The 27,078-nt window shown below is 40.6% G+C and overlaps 1 protein-coding gene across 2 annotated transcripts in view; it reads right to left on the reverse strand.

Annotated features, from left to right (window-relative positions):
• Nucleotides 1-13,979: 13,979 nt before the first annotated feature.
• Nucleotides 13,980-27,078, reverse strand: part of lgi2a (leucine-rich repeat LGI family, member 2a) — a 15,941-nt gene continuing 2,842 nt past the window's right edge. The window contains exons 4-9 of one of the 2 annotated variants that reach the window (XM_087259982.1): nt 25,225-25,296; nt 22,362-22,433; nt 22,199-22,270; nt 20,542-20,711; nt 19,788-19,952; nt 13,980-19,711 (exon numbers count right to left, since the gene is read on the reverse strand). In XM_087259982.1, coding sequence (XP_087116108.1) covers nt 18,894-19,711; nt 19,788-19,952; nt 20,542-20,711; nt 22,199-22,270; nt 22,362-22,433; nt 25,225-25,296 — 1,369 coding nt within the window. In that variant the 3' untranslated portion in view covers nt 13,980-18,893. 2 annotated transcript variants of the gene reach the window in all.

Consider the following 27,078-nt stretch of genomic DNA (forward strand, 5'->3'; position numbering starts at 1 on the left):
CCTGCTGGCAAAAGGTAGTTTGGCTTATAACTCAGCCACAAAATGTCCGATCTGCCTGAAACTTCACAGGGTTGATTAAATTCCTCTCCTGAAGACATCTACATGTCAATCTTGAGTCACAGTTATAGCGCCACCTGCTGACAGGAGGAAGTTTGGCATAAATCTGTATTTTTCTTAGGTTTTTTATATATATATCGGCTTATATTATTATTGTTCGCTGTTCTCTGTCATCGTAAGGTCACCGGGCGGCGGTGAGCCCGGGTGCGAGGTCCCTATCATCGCTGCTTGCAGCTTTAATTATTATTATTATTATTATTATTATTATTATTATTCTCCTCCGGAATGAATCACGATTTTGAGGGGCTAAACATGCCCGAAAACTCACGGAACTTTGCACACGCCTCAGAAGTGGCGAAAATTTACGTTTATTATGGGTCTCGGTAGTGGGTGTGGCAAAATGACTCGACAGCGCCACCTAGAAAAATTAAACGGACGAGCCCCCGATCCACGTATCACGCACATGCACGAAAAATGGCACACACCTCAAACATGCCAAAACATACAAAAAAGTCTCTTGGAGCCATATCTCAAACCCAACAGGAAGTCGGATATTTTTGACTTCCTGCGGCGAAAAAGTGGCGTTTTTGCCATTTCCAGGCGTTATATTTTAACGAACTCCTCCTAGGGATTTTATCCGATCGACACCAAAATTGGGTTTTGTCATCTAAAGGCCTTGGCGATGTTAAATTGCGAAGCTTTAGAGTTTTCGTCGATGGGCGTGTCCGTGGCGGCCTCGCAAAGTTTGACGATTCGCCACAAAACAGGAAGTCATTTTACCTCAGGCATGCATTATCAGATCTGCCTCAAAATTCACACGCTTGATAAGAGTCCTGACCTGAACACGTTTACATGCTGATATCTATATACAGTTATAGCGCCACCTGCTGGCCACAGGAAATGAAATGATTTACAGAGTAATAAACTCCTCCCACAAATTTTTTCGTATCAGCACCAAATTTGGGTTGTGTTATCTGAAAGCTCTAGCGATGATATATTGTGAAGATCTAGAGTTTTGGCAGAGGGGCGTGTCCGTGGCGGCATGACAAACCTCAACGCTTCGCCATGGAATAAGAAGACCTTATAACTCAACCACACAAAGTCCGATCTGCCTGAAACTTCACATGGTTGATAAAAGTCCTCTCCTGAACACATCCCCATAACAATAATGAAGTGGGCATGGCAAAATGACTCGACAGCGCCACCTACAAAAATTAAACGGACAAGCCCCTGATCTACGAATCACGCACATGCACGAAAATTGTCACACACCTCAAACACGGCAAAACATACGAAAAAGTCTCTTGGAGCCATATCTCAAACCCAACAGGAAGTCGGATATTTTTAACTTCCTGCGGCAAATAAGTGGCATTTTTGCCATTTCCAGGCATTGCATCTTAACGAACTCCTCCTAGGGATTTTATGCTATCGACACCAAAATTGGGTTTTGTCATCTAAAGGCCTTGGCGATGTTAAATTGCGAAGCTTTAGAGTTTTTGTCGATGGGCGTGTCCGTGGCGGCCTCGCAAACTTTGATGATTCGCCACAAAACCGGAAGTCATTATAACTCAGGCATGCATTATCCGATCTGCCTTAAAATCCACACGTTTAATAAGAGTCCAGACCAGAACACATTTACATGCCAATATCCAGATACAGTTATAGCGCCACCTGCTGGCCACAGGAAATTACATGATTTACAGAGTAATAAACTCCTCCCACAAATTTTTTTCGTATCAGCACTAAATTTGGTTGGTTGTTATCTGAAAGCTCAAGCGATGATATATATTGTGAAGATTTAGAGTTTTTGCGGAGGGGCGTGTATGTGGTGGCATGACAAACCTCAATGCTTCGCCATGAAACAGTAAGTCCTTATACCTCAACCACACAATGTCCGATCTGCCTGAAACTTCACATGGTTGATTAAATTTCCCTCTTGAACATATCCCCATACCTATATTGAGTCACAGTCATAGCGCCACCTGCTGACAGAAGGAATTTTACCTTATAACTTAACCACACAATGTCTGATCTGCCTGAAACTACACATGGTTGATTAAATTCCTCTTCTGAAGACATTTAAAAGCCAATATTGAATCTGTCATAGTGCCACCTGCTGGCAGATGGTAGTTTGGCTTATAACTCAGCCACACAATGCCTGACCTGCCTGAAACTGTACATTGTGGATAAAAGTCATCTCCTAAACACATCTACATAATAATATTGAGTCTGTCATAGCGCCACCTGCTGGCAGAATGTAGTTTGGCTTATAACTCAGCCACACAATCTCTGATCTGCCTGAAACTTCAAATGGTTGATTAAATTCCTCTCCTCAACACATCCACATAACATAATTGAGTCAGTCATAGCGTCACCTGCTGGCAGAAGGTAGTTTGGCTTATAACTCAGCCAAACAATGTCCGATCTGCCTGAAAAATCACACGGTTGATAAGACTCTTCTACTGAAGGCATCTACATAACAATCTTTAGTCACAATTATAGCGCCACCTGCTGACAGGAGGAAGTTCGGCATAAATCTTTAATTTTCTCTGGCTATTTATATATATCTGCTTAAATTAATGTTGTTCGCTGTTCTCTGTCATCCTGAGGCCACCGGGCGGCGGTGAACCCGGGTGCGAGGTCCCTATCATCGCTGCTTGCAGCTTTAATTATTATTATTATTCTTCTCTCCAATGAATCGCGATTTTGAGGGGCTAAACAAGCCCGAAAACTCACGCAACTTTGCACACGCCTTAGAAGTGGCGAAAATTTACGTTTTTTATGGTCTTCGGAAGTGGGCGTGGCAAAATGACTCGACAGCGCCACCTAGAAAAATTAAACAGACAAGCCCCCGATCCACGAATCACGCACATGCACGAAAATTGGCACACACCTCAAACATGCCAAAACATACAAAAAAGTCTCTTGGAGCCATATCTCAAACCCAACAGGAAGTTGGATATTTTTGACTTCCTGCGACGAAAAAGTGGCGTTTTTGCCATTTCCAGGCGTTGTATTTTAACGAACTCCTCCTAGGGATTTTATGCTATCGACACCAAAATTGGGTTTTGTCATCTAAAGGCCTTGTCGATGTTAAATTGCGAAGCTTTAGAGTTTTCGTCGATGGGCGTGTCTGTGGCGGCCTCGCAAACTTTGACGATTCGCCACAAAACAGGAAGTCATTATAACTCAGGCATGCATTATCCGATCTGCCTTAAAATTCACACGTTTGATAAGAGTCCTGACCTGAACAAGTTTACATGCCAATATCCAAATACAGTTATAGCGCCACCTGCTGGCCACAGGAAATGACATGTTTTACATCGTAACAAACTCCTCCCACAAATTTTTTTTGTATCAGCACCAAATTTGGGTTGTGTTATCTAAAAGCCCTAGCGATGATATATTGTGAAGATCTAGAGTTTTTGCAGAGGGGCGTGTCCGTGGCGGCATGACAAACCTCAACGCTTCGCCAAGGAACAGGAAGTCCTTATAACTCAAGCACACAATGTCCGATCTGCCTGAAACTTCACATGGTGGATAAAAGTCCTCTCCTGAACACATCCTCATAACAATAATGAAGCGGGCGTGGCAAAATGACTCGACAGCGCCACCTATAAAAATTAAATGGACGAGCCCCTAATCTACGAATCACGCACATGCACGAAAATTGGCACACACCTCAAACATGCCAAAACATACGAAAAAGTCTCTTGGAGCCATATCTCAAACCCAACAGGAAGTCGGATATTTTTAACTTCCTGCGGCAAATAAGTGGCATTTTTGCCATTTCCAGGCTTTGTATCTTAACGAACTCCTCCAAGGGATTTTATGCTATCGACACCAAAATTGGGTTTTGTCATCTAAAGGCCTTGGCGATGTTAAATTGCGAAGCTTTAGAGGTTTTGTCGATGGGCGTGTCCGTGGCGGCCTCACAAACTTTAACGATTCGCCACAAAACCGGAAGTCATTATAACTCAGGCATGCATTATCCGATCTGCCTCAAAATTTACATGTTTAATAAGAGTCCAGACCAGAACAAGTTTACATGCCGATATCCAGATACAGTTATAGCGCCACCTGCTGACCACAGGAAATGTCATGATTTACAAAGTAATAAACTCATCCCACAAATGTTTTCATATCAGCACCAAATTTGGTTGGTTGTGTATCTGAAAGCTCAAGCGATGATATATTGTGAAGATCTAGAGTTTTTGCAGAGGGGCGTGTCCGTGGCGGCATGACAAACCTCAACGCTTCGCCATGAAAAAGGAAGTCCTTATAACTCAACCACACAATGTCTGATCTGCCTGAAACTTCACACGGTTGATTAAATTCCTCTCCTGAAGACATCTAAATGCCAATATTGAGTCAGTCATAGCGCCACCTAGTGACAGAAGGTAGTTTTGCTTATAACTCAGCCACACAATGTCCAATCAGCCTGAAACTTCACAGGGTTGATAAAAGTCCTCTCCTGAAGACATCTACATGCCAATATTGAGTCACAGTCATAGCGCCACCTGCTGGCAACAGGTAGTTTGGCTTTTAACTCAGCCACACAATGTCCGATCTGCCTGAAACTTCACATGGTTGATAAAAGTCTTCTCCTGAAGACATCTACATGACAATACTGTCACAGTCATAGCGCCACCTGCTGACAGGAGGAAGTTTGGCATAAATCTGTGGATTTCTCAGGTTTTTTTATATTTATCGGCTTAAATTGTTATTGTTCACTGTTCTCTGTCGTCCTGAGGCCACCGGGCGGCGGTGAGCCCGGGTGCGAGGTCCCTATCATCGCTGCTTGCAGCTTTAATTATTATTATTATTCTTCTCTCCAATGAATCGCGATTTTGAGGGGCTAAACAAGCCCGAAAACTCACGCAACTTTGCACACGCCTTAGAAGTGGCGAAAATTTACGTTTTTTATGGTCTTCGGAAGTGGGCGTGGCAAAATGACTCGACAGCGCCACCTAGAAAAATTAAACAGACAAGCCCCCGATCCACGAATCACGCACATGCACGAAAATTGGCACACACCTCAAACATGCCAAAACATACAAAAAAGTCTCTTGGAGCCATATCTCAAACCCAACAGGAAGTTGGATATTTTTGACTTCCTGCGACGAAAAAGTGGCGTTTTTGCCATTTCCAGGCGTTGTATTTTAACGAACTCCTCCTAGGGATTTTATGCTATCGACACCAAAATTGGGTTTTGTCATCTAAAGGCCTTTTCGATGTTAAATTGCGAAGCTTTAGAGTTTTCATCGATGGGCGTGTCTGTGGCGGCCTCGCAAACTTTGACGATTCGCCACAAAACAGGAAGTCGTTATAACTAAGGCATGCATTATCAGATCTGCCTCAAAATTCACACGTTTGATAAGAGTCCTGACCTGAACAAGTTTACATGCCAATATCCAAATACAGTTATAGCGCCACCTGCTGGCCACAGGAAATGACATGTTTTACATCGTAACAAACTCCTCCCACAAATTTTTTTTGTATCAGCACCAAATTTGGGTTGTGTTATCTAAAAGCCCTAGCGATGATATATTGTGAAGATCTAGAGTTTTTGCAGAGGGGCGTGTCCGTGGCGGCATGACAAACCTCAACGCTTCGCCAAGGAACAGGAAGTCCTTATAACTCAAGCACACAATGTCCGATCTGCCTGAAACTTCACATGGTGGATAAAAGTCCTCTCCTGAACACATCCTCATAACAATAATGAAGCGGGCGTGGCAAAATGACTCGACAGCGCCACCTATAAAAATTAAATGGACGAGCCCCTAATCTACGAATCACGCACATGCACGAAAATTGGCACACACCTCAAACATGCCAAAACATACGAAAAAGTCTCTTGGAGCCATATCTCAAACCCAACAGGAAGTCGGATATTTTTAACTTCCTGCGGCAAATAAGTGGCATTTTTGCCATTTCCAGGCGTTGTATTTTAACGAACTCCTCCTAGGGATTTTATGCTATCGACACCAAAATTGGGTTTTGTCATCTAAAGGCCTTGTCGATGTTAAATTGCGAAGCTTTAGAGTTTTCATCGATGGGCGTGTCTGTGGCGGCCTCGCAAACTTTGACGATTCGCCACAAAACAGGAAGTCGTTATAACTAAGGCATGCATTATCAGATCTGCCTCAAAATTCACACGTTTGATAAGAGTCCTGACCTGAACAAGTTTACATGCCAATATCCAAATACAGTTATAGCGCCACCTGCTGGCCACAGGAAATGACATGTTTTACATCGTAACAAACTCCTCCCACAAATTTTTTTTGTATCAGCACCAAATTTGGGTTGTGTTATCTAAAAGCCCTAGCGATGATATATTGTGAAGATCTAGAGTTTTTGCAGAGGGGCGTGTCCGTGGCGGCATGACAAACCTCAACGCTTCGCCAAGGAACAGGAAGTCCTTATAACTCAAGCACACAATGTCCGATCTGCCTGAAACTTCACATGGTGGATAAAAGTCCTCTCCTGAACACATCCTCATAACAATAATGAAGCGGGCGTGGCAAAATGACTCGACAGCGCCACCTATAAAAATTAAATGGACGAGCCCCTAATCTACGAATCACGCACATGCACGAAAATTGGCACACACCTCAAACATGCCAAAACATACGAAAAAGTCTCTTGGAGCCATATCTCAAACCCAACAGGAAGTCGGATATTTTTAACTTCCTGCGGCAAATAAGTGGCATTTTTGCCATTTCCAGGCTTTGTATCTTAACGAACTCCTCCAAGGGATTTTATGCTATCGACACCAAAATTGGGTTTTGTCATCTAAAGGCCTTGGCGATGTTAAATTGCGAAGCTTTAGAGGTTTTGTCGATGGGCGTGTCCGTGGCGGCCTCACAAACTTTAACGATTCGCCACAAAACCGGAAGTCATTATAACTCAGGCATGCATTATCCGATCTGCCTCAAAATTTACATGTTTAATAAGAGTCCAGACCAGAACAAGTTTACATGCCGATATCCAGATACAGTTATAGCGCCACCTGCTGACCACAGGAAATGTCATGATTTACAAAGTAATAAACTCATCCCACAAATGTTTTCATATCAGCACCAAATTTGGTTGGTTGTGTATCTGAAAGCTCAAGCGATGATATATTGTGAAGATCTAGAGTTTTTGCAGAGGGGCGTGTCCGTGGCGGCATGACAAACCTCAACGCTTCGCCATGAAAAAGGAAGTCCTTATAACTCAACCACACAATGTCTGATCTGCCTGAAACTTCACACGGTTGATTAAATTCCTCTCCTGAAGACATCTAAATGCCAATATTGAGTCAGTCATAGCGCCACCTAGTGACAGAAGGTAGTTTTGCTTATAACTCAGCCACACAATGTCCAATCAGCCTGAAACTTCACAGGGTTGATAAAAGTCCTCTCCTGAAGACATCTACATGCCAATATTGAGTCACAGTCATAGCGCCACCTGCTGGCAACAGGTAGTTTGGCTTTTAACTCAGCCACACAATGTCCGATCTGCCTGAAACTTCACATGGTTGATAAAAGTCTTCTCCTGAAGACATCTACATGACAATACTGTCACAGTCATAGCGCCACCTGCTGACAGGAGGAAGTTTGGCATAAATCTGTGGATTTCTCAGGTTTTTTTATATTTATCGGCTTAAATTGTTATTGTTCACTGTTCTCTGTCGTCCTGAGGCCACCGGGCGGCGGTGAGCCCGGGTGCGAGGTCCCTATCATCGCTGCTTGCAGCTTTAATTATTATTATTATTCTTCTCTCCAATGAATCGCGATTTTGAGGGGCTAAACAAGCCCGAAAACTCACGCAACTTTGCACACGCCTTAGAAGTGGCGAAAATTTACGTTTTTTATGGTCTTCGGAAGTGGGCGTGGCAAAATGACTCGACAGCGCCACCTAGAAAAATTAAACAGACAAGCCCCCGATCCACGAATCACGCACATGCACGAAAATTGGCACACACCTCAAACATGCCAAAACATACAAAAAAGTCTCTTGGAGCCATATCTCAAACCCAACAGGAAGTTGGATATTTTTGACTTCCTGCGACGAAAAAGTGGCGTTTTTGCCATTTCCAGGCGTTGTATTTTAACGAACTCCTCCTAGGGATTTTATGCTATCGACACCAAAATTGGGTTTTGTCATCTAAAGGCCTTGTCGATGTTAAATTGCGAAGCTTTAGAGTTTTCATCGATGGGCGTGTCTGTGGCGGCCTCGCAAACTTTGACGATTCGCCACAAAACAGGAAGTCGTTATAACTAAGGCATGCATTATCAGATCTGCCTCAAAATTCACACGTTTGATAAGAGTCCTGACCTGAACAAGTTTACATGCCAATATCCAAATACAGTTATAGCGCCACCTGCTGGCCACAGGAAATGACATGTTTTACATCGTAACAAACTCCTCCCACAAATTTTTTTTGTATCAGCACCAAATTTGGGTTGTGTTATCTAAAAGCCCTAGCGATGATATATTGTGAAGATCTAGAGTTTTTGCAGAGGGGCGTGTCCGTGGCGGCATGACAAACCTCAACGCTTCGCCAAGGAACAGGAAGTCCTTATAACTCAAGCACACAATGTCCGATCTGCCTGAAACTTCACATGGTGGATAAAAGTCCTCTCCTGAACACATCCTCATAACAATAATGAAGCGGGCGTGGCAAAATGACTCGACAGCGCCACCTATAAAAATTAAATGGACGAGCCCCTAATCTACGAATCACGCACATGCACGAAAATTGGCACACACCTCAAACATGCCAAAACATACGAAAAAGTCTCTTGGAGCCATATCTCAAACCCAACAGGAAGTCGGATATTTTTAACTTCCTGCGGCAAATAAGTGGCATTTTTGCCATTTCCAGGCTTTGTATCTTAACGAACTCCTCCAAGGGATTTTATGCTATCGACACCAAAATTGGGTTTTGTCATCTAAAGGCCTTGGCGATGTTAAATTGCGAAGCTTTAGAGGTTTTGTCGATGGGCGTGTCCGTGGCGGCCTCACAAACTTTAACGATTCGCCACAAAACCGGAAGTCATTATAACTCAGGCATGCATTATCCGATCTGCCTCAAAATTTACATGTTTAATAAGAGTCCAGACCAGAACAAGTTTACATGCCGATATCCAGATACAGTTATAGCGCCACCTGCTGACCACAGGAAATGTCATGATTTACAAAGTAATAAACTCATCCCACAAATGTTTTCATATCAGCACCAAATTTGGTTGGTTGTGTATCTGAAAGCTCAAGCGATGATATATTGTGAAGATCTAGAGTTTTTGCAGAGGGGCGTGTCCGTGGCGGCATGACAAACCTCAACGCTTCGCCATGAAAAAGGAAGTCCTTATAACTCAACCACACAATGTCTGATCTGCCTGAAACTTCACACGGTTGATTAAATTCCTCTCCTGAAGACATCTAAATGCCAATATTGAGTCAGTCATAGCGCCACCTAGTGACAGAAGGTAGTTTTGCTTATAACTCAGCCACACAATGTCCAATCAGCCTGAAACTTCACAGGGTTGATAAAAGTCCTCTCCTGAAGACATCTACATGCCAATATTGAGTCACAGTCATAGCGCCACCTGCTGGCAACAGGTAGTTTGGCTTTTAACTCAGCCACACAATGTCCGATCTGCCTGAAACTTCACATGGTTGATAAAAGTCTTCTCCTGAAGACATCTACATGACAATACTGTCACAGTCATAGCGCCACCTGCTGACAGGAGGAAGTTTGGCATAAATCTGTGGATTTCTCAGGTTTTTTTATATTTATCGGCTTAAATTGTTATTGTTCACTGTTCTCTGTCGTCCTGAGGCCACCGGGCGGCGGTGAGCCCGGGTGCGAGGTCCCTATCATCGCTGCTTGTTCTTCTTCTTCTTCTTCTTCTTCCGCGGAATGAATCGCGGATTTGAGGGGCTAAACATGCCCGAAAACTCACGAAACTTTGCACACGCCTCAGAAGTGGCGAAAATTTACGTTTGTTATGGGCTTCGGAAGTGGGCGTGGCAAAATGACTCGACAGCGCCACCTAGAAAAATTAAACGGACGTGCCCCCGATCCACGAATCACACACACGCACGAAAATTGGCACACACCTCAAACACACCAAAACATACGAAAAAGTTTCTTGGAGCCATATCTCAAACCCAACAGGAAGTCGGATATTTTTCACTTCCTGCGGCGAAAAAGTGGCATTTTTGCCATTTCCAGGCGTTGTATTTTAACGAACTCCTCCTAGGGATTTTATCCGATCGACGCCAAAATTAAGTTTTGTCATCTAAAGGCCTTGGCGATGTTAAATTGCGAAGCTTTAGAGTTTTCGTCGATGGGCGTGTCCGTGGCTGCCTCACAAACTTTGACGATTCGCCACAAAACAGGAAGTCATTATAACTCAGGCATGCATTATCCGATCTGCCTCAAAATTCACACGCTTGATAAGAGTCCTGACCTGAACACGTTTACATGCCAATATCCAGAGACAGTTATAGCGCCACCTGCTGGCCACAGGAAATGACATGATTTACACTGTACCAAACTAACTCCCACAAATTTTATCGTATCAGCACCAAATTTGAGTGGTGTTATCTAAAAACTCTAGCAATGATGTATTGTGAAGATCTAGAGTTTTCGGAGAGGGGCGTGTCCGTGGCGGCATGACAAGCCTCAACGCTTCGCCAAGGAACAGGAAGTCCTTATAACTCAACCACACAATGTCCGATCTGCCTGAAACTTAACATGGTTGTTAAAAGTCCTCTCCTGAACACATCCCCCATAACAATATTGAAGTGGGCGTGGCAAAATGACTCGACAGCGCCACCTAAACAAATTAAACGGACGAGCCCCCGATCTACGAATCACGCACATGCACGAAAACTGTCACACACCTCAAACATGGCAAAACATACGAAAAAGTCTCTTGGAGCCATATCTCAAACCCAACAGGAAGTCGGATATTTTTAACTTCCTACGGCGTATAAGTGCCATTTTTGCCATTTCCAGGCGTTGTATCTTAACGAACTCCTCCTAGGCATTTTATCCGATCAACACCAAAATTAGGTTTTGTCATCTAAAGGCCTTGGCGATGTTAAATTGCGAAGCTTTAGAGTTTTTGTCGATGGGCGTGTCCACGGCGGCCTCGCAAACTTTGACGATTCGCCACAAAACCGGAAGTCATTATAACTCAGGCATGCATTATCCGATCTGCCTCAAAATTCACACGTTTAATAACAGTCCTGACCTGAACACGTTTACATGCCAATATCCAGATACAGTTATAGCGCCACCTGCTGGCCACAGAAAATGACATGATTTACAGAGTAATAAACTCCTTCCACAAATTTTTTCGTATCAGCACCAAATTTGGTTGGTTGTGTATCTGAAAGCTCTAGCGATGATATAATGTGAAGATCTAGAGTTTTCGCAGAGGGGCGTGTCCGTGGCGGCATGACAAACCTCAACGCTTCGCCATGAAACAGGAAGTCCTTATAACTTAACTACACAATGTCCGATCTGCCTGAAACTTCACATGGTTGATTAAATTTATCTCCTGAACACATATACGTGCCAATATTGAGTCAGTCCTAGCGCCACCTACTGACAGAAGGAAGTTTTGCTTATAACTCAGCCACACAATGTCCAATCAGCCTGAAACTTAACGGTTTATTAAATTCCTCTCCTGAAGACATCTACATGCCAATATTGAATCTGTCATAGCCCCACCTGCTGGCAGAAGGTAGTTTGGCTTATAACTCAGCCAGACAGTGTCTGAACAGCTTGAAACTTCACATGGTTAATTAAAATCCACTCCTGAAGACATCTACAAAACAATAATGAGTCACAGTCATAGCGCCACCTGCTGGCAACCAGAAGTTTGGCTTATAACTCAGCCAAACAATATTCGATCTGCCTGAAAATTTACATGGTTGATAAGATTCCTTTACTGAAGGCATCTACATAACAATCTTGAGTCACAGTTATAGCGCCACCTGCTGACAGGAGGAAGTTCGGCATAAATCTGTGATTTTCTCAGGTTCTTTATATATATCGGCTTAAATTAAGGTTGTTCGCTGTTCTCTGTCATCCTGAGGCCACCGGGCGGCGGTGAGCCCGGGTGCGAGGTCCCTATCATCGCTGCTTGCAGCTTTAATTTTATCTTGATACTGCTGAAGTGCTGCTTCCTGAAGCTTGGGAATCTTTAAAGAGGCAGTTCACCCAAAAACGAAGATTCTGACATTCTTGAATCTTATATATATATATATATATATATATATATATATATATATATATATTTTTTTTTTTTTTTTTTTTTTTTTTTTTTTTTTTGACGTGACTGGATAGTAAGGAACATATATCTCTTAATATAGATTTCAGTCACAGCATGATCAATTTTGTCAAAATAATTTTACTAGAACAATATCTTTAAAAATATAAACTGGACTCAAGTATGGTCATTACCTCAATTTTTTTTTTATCACAAATAAGGCTAAAGAAATATCATTTAAATTACTTCATAGAGTTTATCCCACAAAATTATTTCTACAAAAATATATAATTGATATTGAGTTAGAATGCTGTTTTTGTGAATGCTTTAATAAAACTATTTCACATTTATTTTGGTCTTGCCAATATACTCGACTATTTTGGAACAATGTTGAAGCTTTTATTGCTCATAATATCTTAAAAACCCTTTCCTTATCTTATAAACATGTGATTTTGGGTTTTTATATTAAGAATTGCTCTTTAAAAGATGCTGGTTTTATTATAAATTTTATTTTATTATTATGGAAATTTCGCATACATAAATCCAAGTTTTCCAAAAGCAAACCTCTCTTCATGCTGTTAGAAAAAGAGATTCAAATGTATATAAAAGCGATTTCCAAATCTCAAAATAGAAAAACAATTAATATATGCTCCACGTTTAACATTTTTACATGAAATGTTTGTATATATGCATTTCCTGTAGAAAAAGTGCATTAATAACTGTTGTTAATAACTAAAATTGGAAAATGTGCGTAATATATTTGTATGTAATTTGATATTTATGTGCCCTCTCCTGTTTTTTTTTTTTTTTCTCTCTTCTCCTTTACTTTTTTTTTCTCACTTATTTCATTCTTGTTAAGAAATGTAAAGTGATTGTATTGTATTGTATAGGATAACTGTACATGCTGGTTCTTGTTAATAAAAAAATAATAAAATAAAATAAAGAAATTTGTCAAAACAAGGACTGCAGGGGTCAAATGAGCCACCACCAGCCTGAGCTGTTGATACAAGACAGAGAATGGATCCATGCTTTCATGTTGTTGATGCCAAATTCTGACCCGACCATCCGAATGTGTCAGCAGAAATGGAGACTCATCAGAGCAGGCAACGCTTCTCCAATCTTCTATTGTCCAGTTTTGGTGAGCCTGTGTGAATTGTAGCCTCAGTTTCCTGTTCTTAGCTGACAGGAGCGGCCCCCGGTGTGCTCTTCTGCTGCTGTAGCCCATACGCCTCAAGGTCGGACGTGTTGTGTGTTCAGAGATGCTCTTCTGCAGACCTCGGCTGAGTGCTTATTTGAGTTACTGTTGCCTTTCTATCGGCTGGAACCAGTCTGGCCATTCTCCTCTGACATCAAGAAGGCATTTGTGTCCACAGAACTGCCACTCACTGGACATTTCCTCTTTTTCAGACCATTCTCTGTAAACCCTGGGATTTTCATGTTGTGCATGAAAATCCCAGTAGATTAGCAGTTTCTGAAATACTTAGACCAGCCAGTCTAAGTCTCTCGTCAATTTGCATAAACGAGCAGTTGGAAAGGTGTACCTAATAAAGTGGCCGGTGAGTGTATTCAATAACCAAGAGTGATATACTTTTATAAGTAGTATACATGTATAATATTAACTGAATTATGAATTAACAATCAAATAAGTCAGTGTTCATAAGCATTTATTTACATTCGATTTTAAAAACAACAAATGAGAATAAAAACAAGTCAATGTTTTACAAAATAATACTTTTTTTTTGCATAAGATTAGGCTAAAAATGGTATAAACAAGGACATGATGTGATCAAGTAAGTTTTTAATTAGCTTTTATAAGGTATTGATTATTAATAAGCTGTATATCATGCTTTTGCAGGCTGCAATGATCAAAAGTTAGGGTTGTTTTCTTCTTATCTCTCTGTATTCCAGCTTGCAAAGGAAAACTATTCATCTTTTAACACACTTTATCAAAGTCTGACATTCATTATGTATTTCAATAGTACTTAAACTAAAATAAAAAAGCTGTTTACATTCATTGCACCCAAAGAAATCAAAAATTCAGCTTAACACCAGGTTGTAATGAGTAAGATTTAGTCGCTTATAGATGATTTAAAGGTTTGTGCTTTTGAAAAATTCCCTGTATTGAAGCATTTTTCATTTGCAAAAGGCAAAAAAAAAAACAACCACAAAAACTCGAATGACCACAGAATTGTAATTTACATCATGATTTGTTTCATTTTCCGATTAATATGATTGCTCTTGATCAGAGATGCCCAAAGTTGGCCCATGGGAACCTTTGATTTGGCCTGCCATCTCATCTGAAAAGAGAGAGAGAACGATGGGGAGCTGGTTGGGGCGATTGCATGACAGAAATTGTCATTTCAAATTGAATGTAACCTTTTGCTTTTGTTTTATTATCTACAAAAAAAAGACAACTGAAGTTATATGATTGAATTAAATCCTGTAAATGAATCAGACTTTTTAAAAATGTAAATGGTGTTACTTGACATCTGTGAGCAAATCTTGACTAGTGCACTCAGCATGGAACTTGTGTTATAAATGGGATTTTACTGTAATAAGTTCATTATACTGCATTAGTCAACATGATTTAAAGCAATGTTTTCTACTCATTTTTAAAAATTACCGAATAAATTAGGAAATTACCCATGGCAAATTAAACATGTATGGTTTGGTATATATTCGGCCCACAGCTCTCAATCAAGTTTGCTTTTTGGCTCTTTATAGGAAAAAGTTTGGGCACCCCTGCTCTTGATAATACAACTTTGGGTATGTTTACATGACATCAACGAAAAAAAGTTGATCTATTTAAGGTTGATATACAGACATATTGCCGAAAACAAAGTATGCACACAAATGATAACATAAAACATGGTATTATGCTGTATTTTAAGTCAACTGCCATGTAAACGCGCCCTTAGTCTTTGAGCGGATGAGAAAGAATGTATAACTTCATTAAACAGTGAACAATGCAAGCCAGGCTCATTCTGAAAATGTACCCTAGTATACCTTTCTGGAGAGCACCAAATAAGTCCCAGGAGCTACGTTTTTTTTGCAGTTTTTGTTTTTGCAAATACACCAGAGGCCGATTTTGAGATCTCAAAGTTCTCTTGCGAGTGGCATTCCCGCTTGCTGTTATCGCGTAAATCCACCAGAGCCTGCTGTTGACTGACTGATTGACTGATTGACTGACCTACCCTCCTCCTCCTCTAATCCCAACCAACAGTGTTTTCAAAAGCACTGATTGACCCCCTTCCCCAAACCCAACCGGCAGTGTTTTCAAAAGCAATCCAGAAAAAGAAAAGTCGTCGCCTGATTTTTAACATGCTTTCAGAATTTACCACATTCTCACCCTGTTATTTACTTGTTTATTTTATTTTTTGGCTTCTGTTTTTGTCTTATCTGCGTTCTGGAACCATTCTCCACCAGACTCAAACCCCGTCGTCGCGGTCAACTCCTCTCTGCGTCTCAAGTCTGGTAACAGCAGGAAAACCGTCCATATGGAGGTAAGCGATCAGCTGTACTTCTGGCTACATAATTCGCGATCTCCAGAAATGTATATAGGGCTACGTTTTCAGAATGAGCCTGTGTTGCAACAATGAGGTAAAAAATATTCTTTAATGTCTCTAAAGATAACAGGACTGCATTTGTCACCTGTATCACTATTAGATCTGCATGCCTGCTCTGTAAGTTGTTGTTTTTTTTTACAATTATTTTTTATTTATTGTTGTTGAAGCCATATCATGCATTGTTTCGAAAGAGTTTTGAAAGGCTCTCGGAGTTACAGTATACATCATTATGTTGAGTGATTTAGGTAGTTACAGGTGACAAGTGCAACTCTTTTTCGGCTCCATGCATTGTATGCGTGGCAGAATTGTCCAATGATTCAGTAGGGATGAGGAATTGTTATATATACTGTACAGTTGAAGTCAGAATTATTAGCCCCCCTGTATATTTTCCCCCAAATTCTCTCAATTTCTAAACATAATAGTTTTAATAGCTCATTTCTAATAGCTGATTAATTTTATCTTTGTCATGATAACAGTAGATAATATTTGACTAGATATTTTTCAAGATACTAGTATTCAGCCTAAAGTGACATTTAATGGCTTTACTAGGGTAATTAGGATAATTAGGTTACAGTTAGGATAATAAGGCAAGTCATTGTATAACAGAGGTTTGTTCTGTAAACAATCCCAAACACAATATTGCTTAAGGGGGCTAATAATATTGCCCTAAAAAGGGTTTTAAAAAAAATTAAAAACTGCTTTTATTCTAGCCGAAATAAAACAAATAAGACTTTCTCCAAGGAAAAAATATTATAGGAAATACTGTTAAAATTTCTGAATCTGTTAAACATAATTTGGGAAATATTCGAATAAGACGGGGCTAATCAGTTTGACTTCAACTGTATGTAAAACTACACAGATGCATGATTTAATACGTATTACTGTGAACCTGATAATGCCAGATTACCTCCTTCATCATAAAACCCAAACTGCCTAACCCCTCAGAAATGCCCAACGACCCAAGGAGGGGGTTGCTGACATGCCTTAAAGCAACAGTTCACCCTAAAATGAAAATTCCCTCATCATTTGCTCACACTCCCTTACAATTGCTTCTGTTGAACACAAAAGAAAGTTCCTCTGAAGAACGTTGGAAAGCTAAATCTGTATCGCTATGGCTGTGGACTGAACTCAGCTAATGTTTTAAATCCAGAAACATATCTAAAATGATGTCTTTATAATTTTTTCGTTGTTATGCCTTTTGTGTATCTCAACCGCCTTCCTGAAGGACCACCAGCTCGGCACATTCCATGTCTTCTCAACCAAACACACCTGATTCAGACCATCATGGGTGTAACAGACAAAGGAGACATTCAAAACTGTCATGCAACTAGAGATCTGCGCGGGACTAAATTTTGAATCACGCTCCCGCCCGTACCCGACCGCTCCCGCTTACATTCAGCATTTGTTGTCCCGCTGCCCGACCAAAACCGAAAACCACCCAGCTATACAGACAGCCTATAACAAGCTGTCTGTATAAACACACACACATAAGCATCAAGCAGACAGACAAAGCTCTCTCTCTCTCTCTCATTTGCACGCGCGCGCACTAACACACGCACACACACACACACCTCTTTCATTCTCGCATGGGCACACATACACACACACAGCAACAAACAAGCTAAACACAGCAACGCACTATTTCATTTACACACATACATACGCGTGCTCGCTTGGGAGTCGGGAGCGATATTGCTAGACGGCCCACTCCCGTCCCAAATTAAACCCGTTACCGACCGCTCCGGGGTTTTTTTTTTTCAGAATAAAGCACCGTGAAAATGCAGACCTCTACCTCGAACCTGGGTCTCTCGTGAGAAGATTGGTGAGAGGTATCACAGAGCCACAAGGTCAGATGGGTAGGGCCCAAACGAAACACTTAAGGTGCACTCACACTATCCTATCCGAACTGTGCCCAGGTACCTTTCCCGGTTCATTTGACAAGTGTGAGTGCTCCGAATCGAGCCTAGGCGCGAGGTGTGGAAGAGTGTTCAATTGGGCTTTGGCGCGGTACGCTTCTTGTATAAGTGCAAAGCACGCCTGAATGTCAATTTTAAGGGACTGTTTGATATGGATTCATTAATCATTTTCCCTGTTCAATGAACATGAACTGTCATAGTTTATTAAAGACGCAAACCCCTCCCTGCACGTCAGCTCCACCTTCAGCAAATATGTGCAGCACGAGGACTTTCATTGTCATTTATAAGCGTCAAAATTTGTGGAATTATTCGGCATTTAACTGCATGTCACTGCATCCCAAACGACTTAAACAATATAACTAAAGCAATGTTCACTGTGCTGAGAGAGAATGCTTCTCCTCCTGTTAAACTGAACAGTCGCATCATCGATGACACAAGCATACCCAGGTTTGGAAGGGAAAGATGCAGATTGTGGCTATCGGGGAAGAGGGAAGGGGGGACAACTGCACCTCAGCATGGTTCAAGGCAACCGTGCCTCTTGAGAGTACACCCTCAGAGAGAGGACCCTGAAAAACTGGTAGCAAAACAGTCGACGAAGGTACTTCTCTGATGAGGTATACACAGGTGGTTCTTTAACAGAGTAACAAAAGCAAAGAAAACGCCACGAACGGAGAAACAAGAACATACTAGACAATGATCGAGAGGCCAGGAGAACGCAAGGCAAACCCAATGTGTTCTGACTCAGAGAAAAGATACCACTTAAATAACCTGGCTGGAACAAAAGAGGATTGAAATTAAGTAAAGAAGGACACACAAGAAAACACGAAGGGCAACGGAGACAAAGTGCAGGATGAAATCTGTATGCAGTATTGGTGGTCCTCCAGGAACCTGGCTGAGAAACACTGCTCACTATAGCACTATATAAACTAACAAGTATTGTCCTTTGTGTTCAACAGAAGAAAGACATTTACAAATCTTTCACACCACTCCCGTGTGAGCAGATGGGAAGCAAATTGAAATTACTGGCCGAACTATCCCTTTAAACTCTGATATTGTCCTGCAGTTACTGAGTTGAACTCTCAAAGGCTCAAATCAATAATGATATGCTCAAAGATCTGTGTGCTGCCCTTAAAACTGGAGGCAAATATGAAGTCCCTCCGGTCGGTGGAGACCACAGTGAAGGATCGAGGGGCCTGGATGTAGACTTCCTTAAAACGCTCGAAAACCTTCTTCTCTGCATCCCACAGATAGATCTGCGAGAAGGTGTAGTCGCTTCCCAGAGCCAGGTAGTATCTCTCCTTGAAGGAAAACGGCTGCAGGATCATGGATCCTCTTGAAGGAATGGCCTGGACCTCGGAGAACTCCTTAGCCGTCCAATGCAAGACTTTGGAGTCGCCTATGTATCGGGTCATGGCCAGATAAAGGTCCTCCTTGATCCAAAACGCCTTGACAGCTACTACATCTTCCATATTTGGGATTTCCCCTTGCAAAGTGAACTTCTGCGTGCTTCTGCTCCATTGGTAGATAACAGGAACCTGAGAACGACTTGCAAGAATAAGATGCGCTTTTCCATCCAAATTCACAAATTCTGCATCCGTGTCTCGAAACCACTCATGAAGAGACTGGTAGGAGTAAAAACCCTTGTCGTTCCATTTATACAAGGTAGACAAACCAGCCTTCGAGCTGTCGGCGATGATGAAGAACCAGTCATTTCCGATCTGAAAGGCTTCAATGTCGTTAGGCTTGGATATCTTTGACACTTCGATGTCTTGAAACTTTGAGAACTTGCTTTGGTCCTCATCGAACTTGTAGATGTGGGAACCGCCGAAGAGTTGGGCGACGATGACGAAGACCTCATTCTGGATGATCACAGATTTGCAGCCAACAATGGACTGACCTGAGATTAGGAGAAAGCGCATTGCGTTAGGTTTGATCAACTATTGATAATTGGTTTTAATCTCTGTGAGTTGCACCTGTGATGTTGTCGTAAGTCCTGAAGTTCATCTCGATGTGGTCCCATTGGAGCACCATGCAGCTCTCTGCGTTGGGAGCAGCGATGGCTACGTAAACATCATTCTTGTGGGAAAACGTGTCCACAGACAGGGACTCCGTAGGAACAGAGTGGAGGGGAATGAAATCTGAGTGATGTATGGTAAAATTTGTATTAGTAACTCTCAAAAGTCCTAAAGATGTACCCAAGTATTCTTTGCAAATGCTTCCAAACTGTGCAGTTTAAGGTTAGACTTACATATGGAAATAAAATGGTGAAATTTGTATTGGTAACTCTCGAATGTCTTAAAATAAGTACCCTCACTCACTCACTCACTCACTATCCTTCGGCTTAGTCCCTCATTTATCAGGGGCTGCCACACCAGAATGAAACGTCTATTACTCCGACATAGGTTTTATGCGGTGGATGCTTAACCCAAGGAAGGTATTTTTGGAAAATTTCAAGGAAATATTTAATTTGAATTTCATAAAAAAATCAATTTGAATGGATAATCACTTAAAAAAAGAAAGTCTTGAATCTATTTATCAGTTGTTAAATGGATGATGGAAAGTGAGCGTCACTCAAAAGTAGATGTTTTATAACTGTCTAATCTGTTTACACCATTGACTCTCATTTTTTTCATGCATTTTATTACTTTTGGAGAGCTTACTGTGATGCAAAGCCAGTGAAGGGCAGCACAAACACAGTACTAAAGCTGCACGTGTTCATTGACAAACCTGTGGAGATGCACTCGTTATGCAAGCTGGCCATGTCATTGAGCCGTTTGCCCTTCATCTCCTCAGGACCGGCGCAGAGGACGTCTGAAACAGTGGCGTTCGTGCTCTTCAGCCACATCATCAGCCACTTTGCCCGGCAGTCGCACTCAAACACGTTACCCCTCAGATCTCTGCAGGGAAATATATGGCAAAATCAACCAAAAGCTAACAGTTTGTATTATAGTGCACGGTTATTAACATTTTTAACTTCTCTTAATCATGAAAATACTGTAATATTCATTCATTAATTTGACTTCAGCTTAATCCCTTATTTATCAAAGGGTTGCTACAGTGGAATGAACCGCCAACTATTCTGGTATATGTTTTACGCCGCGGATGCCCTTCCAGCCGCAACCCAGTACTGGGAAAACACCCATACACTCATACATTATGGCCATTTTGTTTCATCCAAATCATCTATAGCGCATGTCTTTGGACTGTGGGGGAAACCTGAGCACCCGGAGGAAACCCACTTCAACACGGGGAGAACATGCAAACTCCACACAGAAACGCCAACTGGCTCAGCCGAGACTTGAACCAGTGACCATCTTGCTGTGATGCAACAGTTCTAAACACTGAGCCACAGTGCGGCCAATACAATAATATGTTTGCTGATATTGAAATAGCTAGATGTGCTAAGTGAACATATTTGTTAATCTGAGAAACGATGCTAAAGTCAGTTTGTGAATGTCTGTCTTTGTTTTGAACTCTATAACCAGCCCACTGCCAGTTAAAACTAATTATATTTCAGCACCCCGGGTTGCCTTGGCGGAAAAAATGCGTATTTCAATTCAATCATGAAGTCAGTCTCGATGTTTGTGGACACGGCCAAAAAATACAGTAGCAACCATCAAAATGAGACACAGATTCAGAGTTACAAAAATGCAAATGAGGTGGTTTTAAATGAGCAAATAATATAAATATTACGAATGTAAACATTAGCCAAGTAGCTTACAGCATGAGGCTCAACTTTCAGGCATGCTTGCAATCAGAACGTTTTATGTACAGAGTATTAATGATACAACTCTAACAGCCAATCAGAAACCATTGAAATGCAAAGAGTGCGCATAATTTGTGCGTGTGTGGGCGGGACAAATAAAACAAATCGCTGTTTGATTAGATTACACGAGCTGGCTTCACTGGTTGGATGTGCTAGTGTCACTGGGGACACCTGCTGGTTACAAGGGGGCAATGCTAAATGAAAAAACCCTTTCCAATGTTTTGAATTTGGACTGCAATACCTACTTTAACCACTAGGAATATACTATATACTAATATATATATATATATATATATATATATATATATATATATATATATATATATATATATATATATATATATATATATCATTAGTATATACAATTGTATACTAAGTGTGACCCAAAGTGTGACCCATTGTCAATACCCAAAACACACTTGCAGCCAATCAGCAGCAAGGGGCGTGTTTAGTAACTATAGCAAAGAGGTCAAAAAAGGGGCGTGGTCTTGTTGGCTTTAGGGTGTGTTTGATTTGGTGCTTTCAAATAACCTCATAATTCATCGAAAATCAAGATCAAATCATTTCCAATATACTACTGCAATATAGGCATTGCTAAGTAAGCATATGCAGACTCACAGCTCTATCAAAGAGTCCAGGTCGATGAATAACTCTCTGGGCAAAGCTTTAATGTTGTTGTTCGCCAGCGACCTGTAAGAAAAACAACAACAAAAAAACACACGGCAACATTTCAGACAAGTCAAGTCATATTACTGTTAATCATAATTAATAAGCAACATACAGGTGAGTCAAATCCCGAAGTCCTCTGAAGGAGTATTTTGATGTCGTCTCAATCTTGTTGTTTTCTATAAACCTAAAGAATGGAGAGACAAATAAGTGTGAATGTTGCTGGTCAGTTCATATAAAATGAATCAGGATAATTAAGTGAGTAACTAAATCGCAACAGTCTGCTACTGAATAAAACAAAGTGCATTCATTTTTCCCATATGGAGAAATTAATCTGTAAAAATAGCTTTAAAGACAGTGGTGTTATGAGCTCGGAGGTCCATTCATTCATTTTCTTTTTGGCTTAGTCCATTTAATAATCTGGGGTCGCCACAGCAGAATGAACCGCCAACTTATCCAGCATATGTTTTACGCAGTGGATGGCCTTTCAGCTGCAACCCATCTCTGGGAAACCCATCTCTGCACCCCATCACCTGTACTGCATGTCTTTGGACAGTGGGGGAAACCAGAGCACCCGGAGGAAACCCATGCGAATGCAGACCATGCAAACTCCACACAGAAACACCAACTGACCCAGCCGAGGCTTGAACCAGCGACATTCTTGCTGTGAGGGCGACAGAACTACCTACTGCGCCATAGCGTCGCCAGCTCAGAGATTGTTAATCAATTTTATATCCACCTGTTTGCATTAATTCAAGTAGTTTTTTTAAAAAGTGTGTTTAATAGCAAAATATTTGCAAAAAAAAACTACATTACCCATGATGCTGTTCAGAAATCCCACCAATTAATCCTATTAAACACTGTAAATAACTTAATCAAGTTTCTGGAAACACTCAAATATTTGTATGTGTATATATATGCAATTATTTTGACTTATGCTTTATGGATATGACTAACAACTTTATATTAAATTTAAAGTTTGACAATTTCCTGTTATTTTTTGTTTGATTGTGTCTTTCTCAGTGCATCATGGGATTGTAGTTCTCATTAAAGCTATATAGTATCTTCATATTTGTTGTGATTTTTTTTGTTTGTTGTTGGTTTTTTTATATACTTTTGTTTTTCAAATAAAAGTTTGCATTGTTTTGATGATTGGTTAGTTAATGTTATGATAATTATAATACTTTAATAATGATATAATACCTTATAATACTTTAATGATAAAACTTTTTACAACTCTTTAAGGGAAAAATTAATGGCCAAATACTGAACAGCAACTAACGACTTTTAAGATGGCATTTAAATATGAAAAAATTATCAATAATAATCAAAACAATTTGATTTACGAGACAAAATTAAAATGTTGAAACAATGTGAGCTTATCATTTTTTTTATTCTTTGTTTATTGTTTTTAATGAACAGACAAACATAAACAAAAAAGGACAAAGGCAAGGGTATCAGTAGACAAGTATAGCAGCAAAAGTCAGAAAAAAAATTAAATAAATGAATAATAAATAAACATACAAACAGAAAACAAAAATCATAATACACAAATAAAGTTATGTTGGATAAAGGTCACACATATTATGAAAATACATCAAAGGTGTTCATAGAGTCAGGGGTTCATTAGAGGCATCCATATTTTTTGAAAGGCATCCCCTTTGTTTCATTCAAGAGTTGTATAAACAGTTAAAATGTTGGAGGTCTTTGTTGGTTCCAGTTGAGCAAAATGCATGTTTTTTTTTTTTTTGCTAGATAGGAGATGATGCTGAGTCTCTTGAAGTAGGATCAAGTGTCGTGTTCAGTTCTGTACCAAAGAGGTATAGTGTTGGTGTGTTGTCCAATGGAATTTGCAAAGCTTTGGCTGTAAAGTCCTGTACTGCTTTCCAGAAAAAATGTTAGCTTTTTGCATTCCCAAAATACATGCATGATTAATCCTGAAAAGGTTTTACATCTGTGACACCTGGGTGGTACATTAGGGTACATTTTGCTCAAACGAAGTGGGGTCAGATACATCCTATGCATGAATTTATAATTTTGTTCAATTATTCTGCTGTTGGAAAGGGGAATGAGAGTATTCTGGTGCATAGTCTACCACTGATTGTCGTTAAAATTATATTCCAAATCTCTTTGCCACACGCTTTTAAGTGATCCCAGTGAAGAGTTGTAAAATTCTAATAGTGCAGAATATATCTCAGAGATCTTTCATTTTAAAGATTCAGAATTCACCAAAGTCTCCTCAATATTGGAGAGCTTTAGGGATAGTTGGTCTCTCTTTTCATGACTAATGAAAATGCAGATATTTATAAAACTCCTGTCTTGGTATGTGAAACTCTTGCCTTAAGTCGGTGAAGGATTTAAGGGTACCATTGGTGAGTGTAATGGAAATTCATTTTTAGATGAACATGTGTAGTGAAAACTTGCTTACTCCTCATCTTTAGATGTGTGAAAAGTCACTTGTGTTCACAGTGTACTTTTGTTTATACAGCCTTACATTCCCGTATGTGACCACGTGGTCCTTATCTTTCCAATGAGCTTAAAGATGAACATCTGTTAGGGGTAAGGGGCATGGGCTGTGTGATATATGACTGGAAAGCAGCAGGATGGTTTTCACACCTGTTGTAGTATGTGTGATTTAGATTGAACTAGAATTGACCTCGTAAGCAGCACAACCCAGATAAAAGGATGAGCACACTTTGCTTCATTGTCTCACTCTGCAGAAACTGTTGTTGCTGTATGACTGTGACCTTCTTTGCAAAGAATAAAAGCTTTGAAAAGACATGCCGGGTAAGACTTTGTTTCTTGACCACCGAGAGCGCCTCCTTAAAGGAAATTGCCACTACATGAGCTTATAATTTAATATGTAAACATTCAAATCTTAACACCTATTGCTCTTGCAGAAATGAATGCTTTAACACATGAACATCTACAAATACTGATTCATAATGATAAAATAAAAATCCTAAAAGAGAACTTACAGGTACTCCAGGTGTGGAAGGCCAGAAAAAGCATCATCCCTTACTGTTGTGAGGGCATTTGAGTTCAGCAACCTGCCAGAATATACAGCACCAGTTATTAACAGCACACAAATCACACCTTCATTCATTTTCCTTCAGCTAAGTCCTTTATTTACCAAAAGTCGCCACAACCGGATGAACCGCTAACTATTCAGGCATATGTTTTACATAGCGGATGCCCTTCCAGCTGCAACCTAGTACTGGGAAATACCCATACGCACTCATTCACACACATACACTACGGCCAATTTAGCTTATTCAATTCCCGTTTAGCGCATGTGTTTGGATTGTGGGGGAAACCCACGCCAACACGGCGAGAACATGCAAACTCATAGAAATGCCAACTGACCCAGCCGGGACTCGAACCAGTGACCTTCTTGCTGTGAGGTGACAGTGCTAACCACTTAATCAGTACCAAATGAAAATCAGTATATGCTTTCTTAATGCAGTGCTATTTAAATGCAGTGCTGCAACAGAGATGTTCAATGCACACAGATAAAATGTCCTCTCTCACACACACACACACACACACACACACACAGATCTCTCCATATCTCTATGTCCAAATATTAAATCGCTGACATCCTGCATTACGTCAGTGACAGCATGGAAAAAGTCGCTGTGTTCTCAGTGTCAGAAAGAGAACAGGAGGAAAACTGCGCGCTCTTTGGAGGCAAAATATGTTCCCTGACTTCTTAAATAGCTAAATAAAACACCTTCCTATTTGTCAGATGTCACCTTCAGGTGTTTAGTTGAGGAGTACACTGTAATCTAATGCAAACAGCTCTTCCACTAATGACTAAACGCACAATTTATATTTATGCTTATGTAACAGAGGCCAGCTAGTGAGTGCTGTGCAGGTAAACCTCACTCCTCTGACCTCTAGCGACCATCACTAAAGGCCATGGTCTTTAGCCTTCTTGTTAGAGCTACCAACTCCCATGCAGAAGGTCGCTGGTTCAATACCAGCTTAGAGCGGGTTGGGTGGTGTAGGACCGTCGGGGTTACATTGGTGCCGTGACCCGGATAGGAGTGAGGTTTAGGGGGTGAGTGTAACGGAGGCCAGCTAGAGAGTGCTGTGCAGGTAAACCTCACTACTCTGACCTCTAAAGCAGCTCTAGCGACAGACACTAGAGGCCATGGTCTTTAGCCTCCTTGTTAGAGCTACCAACTCCCATGCGGAAGGTCGCCGGTTCGATACCAGCTCGGAGCGGGTAGGGTGGCGTAGGACCGGCGGGGTTACACTTACATTAACATTCCTCTGATTAATAGGGATAGATAGTTTAACCGTAATATAATGCTTGAAAGCAGCACACATTTTATGAGCTTCAAAAGTCTAAAGACCCATTAGAAATACACATAAATATAGAAATAAAATTAATTATAATAATAATGTATATTTCTATACATTTCTGGCATTTGAATTAAGCTCTTCGTAACATTTGTGTGGACTTTGGTGCTTTTTTAAAGCATCAAGTTATTCATTATTATTATCAATAAATGATTCAATTATTATACAGTTTTTGGTAGATTTGAATGATTTAATAGGAAGAGCGCGAGTTAAAATTTTATTTGAAAAAAAAAATTTCTATCCTAAATGTAAATGTACCAGAACAATCTCAGATTAATAAATTTAGCCCTTCATTTTTTTCATTTTTAAGACACTCTCAGGGGGAAACAGTACAAAGATGTTATTGGTTGGTACATTTTACGGTGCAGTCTTATGTTGCACAAGTATATTTGTGGGGATAGCCAAAAATAAAAACGATATGAGTCACAATGATATAGAGTATAATATAATCAATTCAAAATGAT

This window comes from Danio rerio, chromosome 7 (genome assembly GCF_052040795.2).
Source record: "Danio rerio strain M-AB ecotype USA chromosome 7, GRCz13ab, whole genome shotgun sequence".
Lineage (NCBI taxonomy): Eukaryota > Metazoa > Chordata > Actinopteri > Cypriniformes > Danionidae > Danio > Danio rerio.